This window comes from Panthera tigris, chromosome A3 (assembly GCF_018350195.1).
Source record: "Panthera tigris isolate Pti1 chromosome A3, P.tigris_Pti1_mat1.1, whole genome shotgun sequence".
Classification (NCBI taxonomy): domain Eukaryota; kingdom Metazoa; phylum Chordata; class Mammalia; order Carnivora; family Felidae; genus Panthera; species Panthera tigris.
In genome coordinates this window covers 90,079,854-90,093,332 of record NC_056662.1, presented here as the reverse complement: position 1 = coordinate 90,093,332, position 13,479 = coordinate 90,079,854, and the positions used below count along the sequence as shown (strand labels likewise).

General features: G+C 54.0%; 3 protein-coding genes across 5 annotated transcripts; 2 read left to right on the top strand and 1 right to left on the bottom strand.

Moving 5' to 3' along the window:
- Nucleotides 1-76: 76 nt before the first annotated feature.
- AUP1 (AUP1 lipid droplet regulating VLDL assembly factor) lies at nt 77-3,136 on the top strand. The gene is given in 13 exon segments (XM_007083483.3): nt 77-130; nt 133-227; nt 309-446; nt 526-676; nt 875-1,059; nt 1,297-1,369; nt 1,465-1,538; nt 1,792-1,858; nt 1,960-2,062; nt 2,194-2,313; nt 2,426-2,541; nt 2,727-2,845; nt 2,955-3,136. Coding segments are annotated over 13 exon segments (1,317 nt in total). The 5' UTR covers nt 77-91; the 3' UTR covers nt 2,992-3,136.
- A 719-nt stretch (nt 3,137-3,855) lies between these two features.
- On the top strand, nt 3,856-10,233 carry DQX1 (DEAQ-box RNA dependent ATPase 1). Of its 3 annotated transcripts, XM_042981794.1 has the most exons (11): nt 3,939-4,274; nt 4,520-4,713; nt 5,100-5,484; nt 5,820-6,053; nt 6,144-6,243; nt 6,346-6,504; nt 6,607-6,798; nt 8,388-8,507; nt 8,680-8,870; nt 9,194-9,384; nt 9,630-10,233. In XM_042981794.1, exons 1-11 carry the CDS (start codon nt 4,038-4,040, stop codon nt 9,784-9,786), a joined length of 2,160 nt encoding a protein of 719 aa, XP_042837728.1. In that variant the 5' UTR covers nt 3,939-4,037; the 3' UTR covers nt 9,787-10,233. The 3 variants fall into 3 exon arrangements, with proteins under 3 accessions (XP_042837729.1, XP_042837728.1, XP_042837727.1); XM_042981795.1 differs by having other exon boundaries at nt 3,856-4,274; nt 6,144-6,504; XM_042981793.1 differs by lacking the exon at nt 9,630-10,233 and having other exon boundaries at nt 8,680-9,329.
- Nucleotides 10,234-10,733: 500 nt separating this feature from the next.
- On the bottom strand, nt 10,734-13,479 carry TLX2 (T cell leukemia homeobox 2). Its single transcript, XM_042981796.1, has 3 exons — nt 12,778-13,479; nt 12,146-12,383; nt 10,734-12,001 (listed from the first exon to the last, which is right to left on the bottom strand). The coding sequence occupies exons 1-3, from the start codon at nt 13,175-13,177 to the stop codon at nt 11,785-11,787; spliced, it is 855 nt and encodes a 284-aa protein (XP_042837730.1). The 5' UTR covers nt 13,178-13,479; the 3' UTR covers nt 10,734-11,784.

Sequence of the window (13,479 nt, the reverse complement as noted above, 5' to 3'; positions counted from 1 at the left end):
TTCTGAGGTGGCCCAAGGGCCCGCGAGGCATGCTGGGACCGCTAGCCCTTCCGGGGCGCCTCAAGATTTCGGGTGCCGGCACCCTGGGCGGATGCCCGAAGACTCCACCTTCCCAGGAGCCCCTGCGGCGGGGCGCGAAAATGGCGGCCGTGGCCGAACAGCTCTAAAGCAGCAGCGATGGAGCCTTCCCAGGCGCTGGGGCCGGAGCGGCTGTTTGACTCGCACCGGTAAGAGCCCTGGCGGGAAGAGGTCGGCTCCCGCATCCACTACGGCCTTCGGCGCCCGATCACCCCGCCTCTCGCCCCCAGGCTCCCGGGTGACGGCTTCCTGCTCCTCGCGCTGCTGCTCTACGCTCCCGTCGGGTTCTGCCTCCTCGTCCTGCGGCTCTTTCTTGGGATCCACGTCTTCCTGGTCAGCTGCGCTCTGCCAGACAGCGTCCTTCGCAGGTAACAACCCAGGGATTCCGGGAGAGTCAGGGCTGGGCCCGGCCCGAGGCCGTGAAGTCACCACTGCCTGCGTCCTCAGGTTCGTGGTGCGGACCATGTGTGCGGTGCTGGGGCTCGTGGCCCGGCAGGAGGACTCGGGACTCCGGGATCACCGCGTCAGGGTCCTCATTTCCAACCACGTGACACCTTTCGACCACAACATAGTCAATCTGCTCACCAGCTGTAGCACCGTGAGTGGGGGGCGAAGCCGAGAGTGCCACGGGTCGGTTCCCTGGGGCCCAGCCCAAGGCTCCCCTTTGCCCTCCCAGGTTTTCCTTGGGGACCACGAAATACTGAATCTTACCCCTAATCCCGCTTCTCTACCCCATATGTCAGTTTTTCTCACTTCTCAATATTCCTTTTTTGCTTTCTCTTTTTTCCATTTCTAGCCTCTACTCAATAGTCCCCCAAGCTTTGTATGCTGGTCTCGGGGCTTCATGGAGATGGATGGGCGGGGGGAGTTGGTGGAGTCACTCAAGAGATTCTGTGCTTCCACGAGGCTTCCCCCAACCCCTCTGCTGCTATTCCCTGAGGAAGAGGCCACCAACGGCCGGGAGGGGCTGCTGCGCTTCAGGTGGGTGAGCATAGGTATGGGTCTCCAGCTGGGTAGGTGGTCAGGCTTGGGGGCCCTTGAGTTTTCACAGTTTTCATCCCTGCCCTCTCCATCCTAGTTGATTTCCTTTCTGTTCACTTTTAGTTCTTTCCCCCTCTATCTCTTTATTCCTCACTTATCTACTTGTACAGTTTGACAGTTTTCTGTTCTAAGTAAGGCTGGCTAGAATCCCATCCTACTTTCTCTTCCCTCTTCTAGTTCCTGGCCATTTTCTATTCAGGATGTGGTACAACCTCTTACCCTGAGAGTCCAGAGACCCCTAGTCTCTGTGGTGAGTGTGTGTTGGACAGGGAATCTCTGGGGCTTGGAGGGCAAATTTCCCATTCCTGGCCGAGGCTTAGACCTCCCTTCATGCCCTTCCTTCAGACCGTGTCCGATGCCTCCTGGGTCTCAGAACTGCTGTGGTCACTTTTCGTCCCTTTCACCGTGTATCAAGTAAGGTATTAACTGTCTTCTTTTTTGGTGCTGGGAGAAGCTCACCTCTTCGTTGAAGAGGCTGCCTCTTCTTGTCCTTTTGCAGATCTTTTAGTATCAAGATTCTATCACAGAGGCAATACAAAGTGTTTACTATCTCTCCACCCTAATCACAACTGTTCCATGAAACGAAATATCAAAATGGGGAGAGGGTGACAGACTGTACCCCAGGTGCACTCAACATGGTCCTGGATTTTTTTATTTTTTTATTTTTTGCAGATGGCTCCGTCCTATTCATCGCCAGCTAGGGGAGGGGAATGAGGAGTTTGCCCTCCGTGTACAACAGGTGGTAGGGTACACAGGCAGGGTGGAGGTGGGGTTTTTCCTTAAGACTAGAAGGAGAAAGTCTTGCAGCCTTAACACTTTCAACCTTCCAATTCTCCCTAGCTGTTGGCCAAAGAATTGGGCCAGACAGGGACACGACTCACTCCAGCAGACAAAGCAGAACACATGAAACGACAAAGACACCCCAGATTGCGCCCTCAGTCAGGTATATGGTCTCTGTACACAAAGTTTTTTGGGGTTTTACAGCCTGTTGTGATTTCCTTCCTATTCCTTGCTAGTCAGCCTCTCCTTCCTCCCAGTTCTCCACTCACCATGTTTCGGATTTCTTTTTTGCAGCCCAGTCTTCTTTCCCTCCCTCCCCTGGCCCTTCTCCTGATGTGCAGCTGGCAACTCTGGCTCAGAGAGTCAAGGAGGTTTTACCCCATGTGCCACTGGGCGTCATCCAGAGAGACCTGGGTATGGGAAAGGGTAGCCTCACACAGGAGACAGGCACAGAGAGAAAAAGTGGGTGGTGAGGGGAGAAGTAGAGCAGGGAAACAGACTCCCTTCTTTCTTCCTCTCTCCCCAGCCAGGACTGGCTGTGTAGACTTGACCATCACTAATCTGCTTGAGGGAGCTGTAGCGTTCATGCCTGAAGATATCACTGAAGGGACCCAGTCCCTTTCCACAGCCTCCGCTCCCAAGGTGAGACCCAGGAAATGGTTAGGTACAGGACTTGGGTGGGTCGGGGCAGTCTTCATACTCCCTTTCCTTGATATCTCTTTTTTGATCCTGAGACCCTAGCACAGTGCCTCTCTTGCAAAGTAGGCATTCGATGCGTGTTTAATGATGATGACTTCGCAAGCCCTCTGACATTGTGATCACCTCAGTTCCCCAGCTCTGGCCTGGTGACCCCTCAGCCCACAGCCCTCACATTTGCCAAGTCCTCCTGGGCCCGGCAGGAGAGCCTACAGGAGCGCAAGCAGGCACTGTATGAATACGCGAGAAGGTGAGGGGCTTAGAGGACAGTGGGCAGGAAGGGGCAGGTTGGAGAAAAGTGGTAATTATAGGGCCAATATGACAAAGCCCACACAATGTCTTCTTTCTATGTCTCACAGGAGATTCACAGAGAGACAGGCCCAGGAGGCTGACTGAGCACAGGATGGCACCCAGAGCCGCAGGACGGAGACTGGGGGCAGCCCTCACCCAACTTACAACAGGCTGGAAGGGTGGGTGGTAAAAAGGGAGGGATGGGGCTCCCCCCAAAACCACATTAAATTCAGGGTTTTCACTCAAGGTATATCTGTTGCCTCTCTGGGTCTCAAAAACCTACTGAGCAGGTTCCTTTTTCCTTGGTTGGGGAAGAACATGGGTGAGAGCCTCCTTGTGGGTTTGTGGGAGGTGGTTGAAATCACCTCTTCGTGTCAAGAGATGAGTGATATTAAGGAAGTATAACTGAACGAAAGACCAGCAGCCACTGGACCCTAGCTTGGGTGTTCAGCTCAGCTTTGTGAAGAAACAGCTTGCAAAACTTCAAGTCCCAAGATGCCTTTCACTAACAAGTACAATATACATCGTAGAGTACACATGCTCAGTGTGGTGTCTGGAACCTGTTTTCCTTATAGGCTTCTGATAGGTTAAATAAGGTGGAGCAAATGGCCCCACCCCAAAACCAGTCTAGGGTTCCCATTTAAGCCCAGCCCCAGGGTGGAGCCGGAATTTACCTTTGTACTTCACTCTGGTCTGGGTTGGTGGTGACTGGCTGGGTGGGTCCAGAACTGGCTGCCATCCTGACACGTCTCAGAGCTGCAAGCAGGTTTGAATCCAGGATCCTTGTGGCCCTGTCGCCACAACCCCCCCCCCCCCAATTCTTGTCCCCTTCTTCTTATTCTTTATCCTTTTCCTCTCGGAGCCTTCCCACAGGATACCACAATTCCTGCTGCCCTGGAGGCCCCCTATGTTAGTCACAGGATTTTTACTACCTGACTACAGGTTAATAGTCCGCTTGTGATAGTACCTCACTTTCAGACTCCGGTCTCCGCGGTTTTGTAGCAGGCAAGAAATGCTGGGAAGGATGGACCCCAGTGCAGTATCACCTGAGGGTACAGGTTAGGGATCAAGGGTGGGAAGATGGTGTAAGTCATTTCATACGAGGCCTTAATCACTGCCCTGCCTTCTGTAGGTACTGCCAGTCAGCCACCATGGCCTCTCGGCTTCTTGGGCTGGCAGAAGAGTCTGGCCCAAGCCCCAGGGAGTCTGAATTGGCTGTGAACCCCTTTGATGGGCTCCCATTCTCTTCCCGCTACTACGAGCTTCTTGAGCAGCGCCGGGCCTTACCCATCTGGGCTGCTCGCTTTATCTTCATGGAGCAATTGGAGAGTAGCCCCTCGGGAGTGGTGTTGGTGTCTGGAGACCCTGGCTCTGGCAAGAGCACCCAGGTTGGGGGAGATTCTGGGAGTAGAAAAAGGGAGGGGTTAGAGAACTGGTCCTTCCACAGGCAAAGTGGGGGTTGGGCTGCATGGGGTTATTGGGGAGGTGGTCAAAGGGAGACCAGTTAGACTGACCCAGGGTGGCTGGTGAAAGACCAGGGAACTCCCCAAATGAAAGTGGCCACAGCGCCCCAGCACTTCTGACTGAAGTCCTGCATCTTGCTGATTGGTTGTCCTTCCTATCCCTACCCCAGATCCCTCAATGGTGTGCAGAGTTTGCATTGGCCAGGGGTTTCCAGGAAGGCCAAGTAACTGTCACTCAGCCCCACCCTCTGGCAGCCCTGAGCCTGGCCCTGCGGGTTGCTGATGAGATGGACCTAACCCTGGGTCATGAGGTTGGATACAGCATTCCCCAGGAAGACTGCACTGGGCCGGACACCCTGCTCAGGTGAGGCCTCTTGCAGGCCTGACCCGAATCTAATTCCCCTCACCCAGTAGAAACAAGCCCAGCCCTCTGACATCTCACCATACACTCCCTCAGCCCAGTTCACCCTTTAAATCATGCATGACACAATGCTGAATGAAGCCCTTAACCCCAGCCAGGGACTTCGGACACTCAACCTCACCCTCATCATGAGTCCCACTCTCCCAACTGGAGTACACCTTGTGAACAAAATGTCATCAGTGGGGTTGTGGGTCTCAATACAGGTTCACAGTCTTTTTCTGACCTTATAATCAAAAGCCTAGCCCCCTCCCCCAACAGGAAGTCACTCCCCTGGACTCCTGGAGCTGGTCACTGTCCACACTGACTCCTCCCACTGCCAATGTCAACAGGTTTTGCTGGGACAGGCTGCTTCTACAGGAGGTGGCCTCAACCCGGGGCACAGGAGCCTGGGGCGTGCTGGTGCTGGATGAGGCTCAGGAGCGGTCAGTGGCCTCGGATTTGCTCCAGGGGCTACTGCGAAATGCCAGCCTGGGAAACCTTCCAGGGGACTCAAGAGTGGTTGTGGTTACTGACCCTGCCCTTGAACCTAAGCTCCAAGCCTTCTGGGGCAATCCTCCTATTGTGCGTGTACCCAGAGGGCCTGGTGCATGTCCCACTCCTGTATACAGGGACACTGTCCCTACTGATCGAGTGGAAGCTGCCTGCCAAGCTGTGATTGAATTGTGTACGAAGGAGACTCCAGGAGATGTGCTAGTATACCTGCCCAGTGAGGAGGTAAAAATGGGCTGCAGAAGGCGATTCACATGTATGCCGCCTTCCTTTCTGGGGGAGCAATGCTTGTTAGGAACATTGGAGTTATAGTATTTACTATGTTGGGGTCCTTAGGAAAAACTCAAGGACTTCAGGGTAAAGAGGTCTACCACCCCCTTTTCGAATCCTTGTTAAGGCAGAGACTGTGGTTCAGTGAATTCCTGAAATTATAACACCCCCAACTTTATGAGTATGTGCATTTTTTCAGAGTGAAAGACCTTAGCTTTCATCAGTTTTTCAAAAGGGTTTGTCACCCAAAAAAGGTGAGAACTGCCTTAATGCCCCACCCTTCTCTTCAGGAAATTTTGCTGTGCTGTGAATCCTTGTCCAGGGAGGTGGGGCCCTTGGCTCTCAGAGGGCCTCCACCACGAGTGCTGCCCCTTCACCCAGGACATGGCCCAGCTGTTCAGGCTGCATACGAGGATATAGACTTGGGTGCCAGAAAGGTCGTGGTCACTCACTGGCTGGCTGACTTCTCCTTCTCTCTCCCTTCCATCCGACATGTCATTGACTCAGGACTGGAGCTTCGAAGTGTGAGTGAGAGAGATGAGGGGGATGAGGGGGCTAAAGATAGAAGTGGCCCGCTCTGATCTGTCTTGGCCTTGGTTGGGGGGCGGTGACAGGTGTACAATCCTCAGATCCGAGCAGAATCCCAAGTGTTGAGACCAATCAGCAAATGTCAGGCAGAGGCAAGAAGACTCCGGGCAAGAGGGGTCCTACCAGGTAAGAGCCTTTGCCCTTCTGAGATCAAACATGAAAAGTCACCACACACAAACTCTGAGAAATCTACGGTGGCCTTCTGTCCCAAATCTTTTCTCCCCTCAGGATCCTGCCTCTGCCTGTACCCTAAGTCCTTCCTAGAACTAGAGGCGCCCCCACTGCCCTCACCCAGGGTATGTGAGGAGAATCTGAGCCCCCTGGTGTTACTACTAAAGAGGAGACAGATTGCAGAGCCAGGGGAGTGTCACTTCCTGGACCGGCCTGGTGAGCACCCCTCCTGCCCAAGTCCCGCTGCCTGACCTCCAGGCTCTCGGGGCTCTCCAGGCTCTGAGACTTCCTGCCCTATAAGCCCTGTTTCCTCACCAGCTCCAGAAGCGCTGATGCAGGCCCTAGAAGACTTAGACTATCTGGCAGCTCTGGATGATGATGGGAACCTGTCAGACCTGGGAGTCATCCTATCAGAGTTCCCCCTGCCCCCTGAGCTGGCCAAAGCCCTGCTGGCCTCCTGCGAGTTTGACTGTGTGGATGAGATGCTCACCCTGGCCGCCATGCTCACTGGTATAAATCCCTTCTGTCTCTGGCTCTTGAAGCCACTTCAGTCCTTCCCAGCCCTTTCTGATGTTCTGGTGCTCCAAAGGCCGGCCCCATCTCCTACGCTTCCCTTACAGTGCCCAAAAACACAGCCTTAATCACTTACCCTTCTCCTGTCTCGTTAGCCTTTTCCCAATGCTGGTTCTTGCCTCCAATATGCTTAAATCTCTCCTGTTATTACTAAAGCTCCACACCCCTCTCCCTCCACACTCTACTCCCCAGCAGCTATACAGAATAACCTCTGTCCCAGTCTGCCTAGTGTGTTCCTGCCCACTGCATCCCAGCCTTAGGCCCGTAGCAACCCTGACAAGTCTCAGCTCAGCAGTGACCTCCCACCCCACCCCCCAGGCCAAATCCACTAAACACTTCTGAGCCCTTCCTGGTTCCTTATGACCTTCTGACCCTTGAAAATGCCGACCACTCCCACCTTGAAACTGCCCGCTCCCTAAGCCTCTGTGACCTGCTTCTCTGGGTGTTCATCCTACTTCTCTGGTCATTCCCTTCATCTCTTCCCGGGCTCGTTGTCCTCTGCTTACCCACAGTAAATTAGACATCCGAGTTCCATCCTTTCCCCTTTTGCCTTCTCATTCCTTGAACTCTCCGAGCAAGTTCATGCACACCCATGGTCTTTAGTGCCATCTTTACACTTAAAATTTCCAAACCTTGTATCTCCCTGCCAATATCGTTCTTCTGAATCTTAGATTTATATATCCAACTCCTGATGGACATTTCTACCAGAATTGTCCACAGTATCCCAGCCCAGAGCTGAACTCAAGCACTTGCTTAAACTGTTCCCTCACCACCACCACAAAAGCATGCCATCCCCTCTGCAGCTCTACTACCATCATTCCAGACTAATATTTCTCCGGGTTCTTTCATTTTTATCTCCTAAATGTGTGTATGTGTGTGTTTTTAATTCATCTGTTTGTCTCCAAACTCACTATCGGTGCCAGTGTTAGATCCTCATCCCCACTGAGACTGGATTCCTTTAGCCTTCTAACTTGTCAAGTAAACTTCTTCAAACACGTGGACTCTCTTACTTCAAAACTCTTCTCCAACAGCTACTCTTTACCTTCCAGATAGAATATAAACTCATCAGCACAGCACATCCAACCTCTCATGACCTGGCACATACCTGCCTCTCCAGCTTTATCTGCTGCCACTGTGCCACACATGCCATTCTCTCTACCCTTACTAAGTGCTTGCAGTTCTCCAAACGGGCCACATTACTAATGTCTGTGCCTTGCCATGCCCACAGTTCAGACTCTCTGCCCCTTTGCCACTGAGCTAATTCCTAACAAAACTTCAAACATTGGCCCACACACCTGTTGTGCTGATCAAGCTTGCTTATGTCTCCCACTAGACTCTAAACTACTTGAGGGCAGAGACTCTTTCATTATTTATGTTCACCGTCTAATAAAGTTTATAGCACCTAGAAGTTATCGATGTCTTTTGAATACATTTCCCAAAATGGCATTTTATACCTTTTCACCCTTCCTTCTGTACTGCTATCCTCTCTCATTCCCCAAAATGACCTTCCTTGTTTCTGCCTCCAGCTGCCCCTGGGTTCACCCAGCCTCCACACTGTGCAGAAGAAGCTGCCTTGCGCCGAGCCCTGGAACACACAGATGGTGATCACAGTTCTTTGATCCAGGTGTATGAAGCCTTTATACAGAGTGAGTAGCCCACTCGGCATCTTCTTATAAAATCCCAGATTTTCCAAAGAGGGGAAGCAGTATGCAACCAGCTGGCAGATCTCTATGCCCAGGAGGAGGTGGCCCTTTGACCAAACTCTGGGTTCTCTTGGGTCTCTCTTTGTAGTTGTAGCTGTTCCCTTTCCTCTTTTAGGTGGAGCAGACAAAGCTTGGTGTCAGGCTCGGGGGCTAAACTGGGCAGCATTGTGCCAAGCCCGGAAACTTCGAGGTGAACTCCTAGAACTCATGCAACGAATTGAACTTCCCTTGTCCCAGCCAGCCTTTGGCTCTGAGCAGAATCGCAGAAACCTTCAGAAAGCACTGGTGTCAGGATACTTCCTTAAGGTTAGGGGAAAGAGTTGGGGTGAAGGTCATAAATGGAGCAGAAAGCAGAGGGATCAAAAATTGATATGCCGTCCTGAAATTGGAGTCCAGATGATCATTCAAAGGATTTTTAAGAACCAGAAGAAATTTTTGAGGCATTGGAGTACAGGGGGCTATGGGAAATGCCATATGATAGGGACTCTAACACCTAGAGATGATGCTTTACTTTTAATACTCTCGCCACCCTTCCTAATTCTTTCTCAACCCCCTTTTCTTTTTTCTATTGTCTTCCTCTCCCCCCGCCCCCACCACTCACTCCCTCACTATCTTTGCTTTTTAATGAGGTGGCCCGAGACACAGATGGGACTGGAAATTACCTGCTCCTAACACATAAGCATGTGGCCCAGCTCTCCCCATACTGCTGCTACCGAAGCCGCCGGGCTCCAGCCAGACCTCCACCGTGGGTGCTTTACCACAATTTCTCCATTTCCAAAGACAACTGCCTTTCCATTGTTTCTGAGATTCAACCACAGATGTGAGTTCCCTGACACCCCTCCTATGTTGCCCATTCCCCTTCTAGGGGCCAAAATTATGGCTGGGGAGTTAGAGAGCCTTAAGGAGAGGAGGATATCTTAGTGGTTTGTAGTGACATATGATTTGAAGAGGCAGGGTTTGTGGACAGAATGGGAAGTTTAAGAATCTGTATTACAAAAAAAAAAAAAATCTGTATTACAAGAGAGGATACAGAAGTCATCTTCTGATTGTGACTCTCTCTGTCAGGCTGGTGGAATTGGCCCCTCCATACTTCCTTAGTAACTTGCCTCCCAGTGAGAGCAGAGACCTCTTGAACCAGCTGAGAGAAGAAATGGCAGATTCTTCAATAGAAAGTGAATCCCCCTCCACCCAAGAGTTTGGAGATGCCTGTGTCCTGCAGTGACTTGCCTAAGGAATGGAACTGAGCTCATCTCAAGGCATTAGATCCCCCACAGGCTAGCACTAAGGCAGCCAACCAGATTTAGAAGGCCAAAGGTTAGGGTCAAACGTAAATCCTGGAATCTGAGACTCAAGAAGTGGTGGACCAAGAGTGGAGGGAATTGGGAAAGCCACAGTATACATAAGGTTGGACCCTTTCCTTAGCCTTCTTCTATTTATTGGAGAGTGACTGACATGTCACCGCCAAGCCCCCAACTTATGCCAAACCCATCTTTGTGTGCTTCATTTTGGCCTATAAAAGTTCTTTTTCTATGTGTCAAGTTTGAGTTTTGTTCTGCAGCAGCATACACAACATCCATGAGTTAGAGATGACACAATATCATCCAACTCCCCCCAACAATATCCTCTTGCCTGGTTCCCTCCTGTGGTCAAGACTTGGTGCTGTGACTGACCTAGCTGTCACTACCCTAGAACATGAGCAGTTTGACAACAGTTGGTCTCTGACCCTGCCCAAAGCTCACTTCCCTCTGTCTTACTGCTGCCTCTAGGGGAGGAAGAATGAGAGTGCTGTAAGAAATCAGACAAAAATCTTCCCTTTTCCACATACAACTTAGATCCTGCTCCTTCTTAAACCTCATGGCTGTTGCAACCATCCCCAAACTCTTAACTTTCCATCAATAAGCTTCCCAGCAGCCCCTGGCCCACTCACAAGCTAAAGTCTTTCTAACAACTTCAGGGACATCATGCTTTCCTTTCTTTCCAGCTGAGTGCTCATTCCCTTTTCTTCCTTTGAACTATTAACTTTGATATCCTCCATCATCTTGCACATTGTAAATGTGTTTGTAGAAATTGGTAGAAAGAAAGATTTAATCCTTACAACTCTGCTTTTTTCTCCTCAGAGTGTCCTCCCCTTGGAGAGTCTATCTGTTCTCATCATTCTATCTCCACGTCTGCGTAGATGTCAACCAACCTCCCCCAAAAGCACTTTTCCAGAATGTATTCTCTTTAGGTCTGGCATTTAGTTTTGCCTGCAGAGTTATCTTGCTCCAGTCTTTTCATTCCTCTTTATTATCCACAACACCATTGATCTCCTGGTCCTCTACATTTCCAACCTTGGAATTATCTTTGATTCTTCTCAGATATCCCTACTTATTTGCCAAATTCTGCTCACCCTAACTCCACAGGGCCCATTAATTTTATCCACTGCTCCCCCCCTCCCCTCTCTGTCCCCATAGGACACCAGAGCCAGATTAGTGACTGTGTCTTTCATGGGGTGTATAAGCATCCGTCTTGCCTGCCGCCCAGGCACATTGTGAGGCTCAAGGAGGAGGACGGAGTCAGCGGGTTGAACACACACGACAACATGAGGTTCAAAGTCAGGAAGGTATCCTTGGCGATTATTTTACAGTTGAAGAATGAGATGCCCAGTGTGGATAACCCTCTGGTTCCTGTCACAGTCAGACTCTCACCCTCCAGCACCTCCTCCGTTATACCACTGTCATTGGTGTCTTCTTTCCTTCCATCACACCTTTGGTATAGGCCCAGGCAGTGCGTGCGAGCTGCCGCCGTCCCATCCCAGCACCACCTTGAGCTTGCCCTGTGGGTCCAGAACCCCAGCACTAACCCACCCTCGGAAGAATCCGTAGTCCTCAAGAGCGCAGCTCCCATTGGCCAGCCCTCCCCCTCCCCTCACCTCATTGGCTACCACACTGCAGGTCCCGCCTTCTCGGCTCCTCGGATTCCAGCTGGGGTGCAACCACAGTTGACTGGGAAATGGCGGGAAAGGCCACGTCTAAGCACGGTGCTACCGTGCAACGCTAGCCTGGGAGCCGGCAGTGGCCCAGGAGCCCTAGACGATAGCCTCAAAGCCAGCCCTTCCTCACAAGCTCCGCTACCACAGAGCCACGGCATGGTCAGCCGCGCGCTCCGTGGCCCTGAGCCCGGCGCTCCACGCGGCGCCTCGGTCCGGAAAAGAGCGCTCGGCGGGTTGGGCAGGCGTCGCTCACACCACCGAGGCGAGCCCAGACACAGAAGCCACCTTGTTGTCCTCGGCCCAGGGTTGTAGGTTCTGCAGCGCAAAGAGCGACGAGTTGTGCAGGCAGAGTGGGTCGGGGGGCAGCGGCGGCCGCAGAGGCCGGGGTAGGGCGTCCTGCTGCAGGTGCAGGAGCAGCCGGCCCGCGCGGTGCCGCTCCGCCTCGCGTTCCTCCGCCGTCTGGCGCCTGTGAAAGTCGAGTCGCGGTGTCAGGCCAGCCCTCGCTCACCCCGCGCCTCATCGTCACCGCCGGGCTGAGGTGCCTCACCCGCCCCGCGCCTCACCGCCACTTTGACGCCACCCGCCAGCCGTCGCGCGCCCCGCGCCTCACCGCCACTTGGTGCGCCGGTTCTGGAACCAAGTCTTGACTTGTGCGTCGGTCATGCGCAGGGCCTTGGCCAGCGCTGCCCTCTCGGCCGAGGCTAAGTACTTCTGGCGCAGGAAGCGCCGCTCCAGCTCCAGCACCTGAGAACGGGAGAAGGACGTGCGCGGCTTCTTCCGCTTCGGAGGGGTCCGGTTTTGGTAGGGGTGGCCTATGCGGCGCGTCCCGGAGAAGGGCGAGAGTGCGGCTACAGGGAGGAAGAAAGAACAGGGCAAGGTTTTCAGGGCAGCCCTTCCAGGTGCCCCAGGCTCGGCCTCGCATCAGCAAAGGCCTCCAGACAAGAAAGGGCCTCGGAAGAAATGGCCCTCCCCCTCTGCTAAGGAAGAGACGGCCCCCGGAACTTCATCCTTCCCTCCCCTCAGTGTGGACTGTGGCCTGCAAAGGAGGGCGCGGGCATCGACGGCAGCTCCTACCCCATCGTCTCTCTTAAGCAGCGCGACCACGAGACACAAATTGGGGAAGGATCGCCTGGGTTGATCCGGGCAGGGAGCGTACGGGGAAGTTGAGTTGGAGCAGAACGATCAAAGATGAGGGAAGGGGGTCAGTGTGGGGCAAGACGCTGGAGGGTCGGGCAACCTCACCCGTGAGCCGGTCCTTGGCAAAGCGGCGGCCGCTGTCCATCCAAGGGAAGGTGAGTCCCGCTAGGCCCCCGGCTCCGCCCAAGCCAGAGGGTCCAGGCACCGCAGGGGCACCTCCCGCAGGCGGCGGCACTGGCAGCGGACGATGCGCCGGGACGCGGATCACGCCACCTGGGCCCATGCCGGAGCTGCCAGGTAGGGGGGCCAGCGATCCCGCGGGGCCGTAGCTTGAGGTTCCGTGAAATCCACCCGAGAACGCCACACTCTCCCCATGGCCCTGGCCCGACCGACCGGGGCCTAGGCTGCTCCCGGGGGGTTCCGGGCAGCTCAGGATCTGGTCGATGCCAAAGCTGATTGGCTCGTGGTGCGGGAGGTTGTGCGAGGCCAGGACCGCCGGCTCCATGGGTCCGGGTCAAGGAGGACCGCAGGAGGTTTGGCGGTTGGGGAGGGCGCCCCAGGCAACTCTGGGAGCCCAGCCGCGGAGCGCTGGGGGCGACGGCCTCAGGGGCCCGCGGAGCTGGCCGCGGCGGGTCCCCGGGCCCCCCGGGAAATCTTCATGCCTGTGCACGGGGAGTAGCCGCGCCCGTGCCGGCCTCTGCCGGGCGTCGGCGCAGGGACTCGCATCCCGGGGGAGCGCGACCGGCGGGGGCCCCAGGAGTGCCCTTGCTGTCTCTGAAGCTCAGATGGACGCTAGGGTGCCGGGGC

Excerpts from the sequence above, each read along its gene's own strand:
- TLX2 (XM_042981796.1), bottom strand. The coding sequence starts at position 13,177 with ATGGAGCCGGCGGTCCTGGCCTCGCACAACCTCCCGCACCACGAGCCA. Across the intron at positions 12,384-12,777 it reads TGCCAAGGACCGGCTCACGG|CCGCACTCTCGCCCTTCTCC; the intron begins GTGAGGTTGCCC and ends TCCTCCCTGTAG. Across the intron at positions 12,002-12,145 it reads AACCGGCGCACCAAGTGGCG|GCGCCAGACGGCGGAGGAAC; the intron begins GTGAGGCGCGGG and ends CGACTTTCACAG.
- DQX1 (XM_042981795.1), top strand. The coding sequence starts at position 4,038 with ATGGCCTCTCGGCTTCTTGGGCTGGCAGAAGAGTCTGGCCCAAGCCCC. Across the intron at positions 5,485-5,819 it reads TATACCTGCCCAGTGAGGAG|GAAATTTTGCTGTGCTGTGA; the intron begins GTAAAAATGGGC and ends CCTTCTCTTCAG. Across the intron at positions 9,385-9,629 it reads TCTGAGATTCAACCACAGAT|GCTGGTGGAATTGGCCCCTC; the intron begins GTGAGTTCCCTG and ends TCTCTCTGTCAG.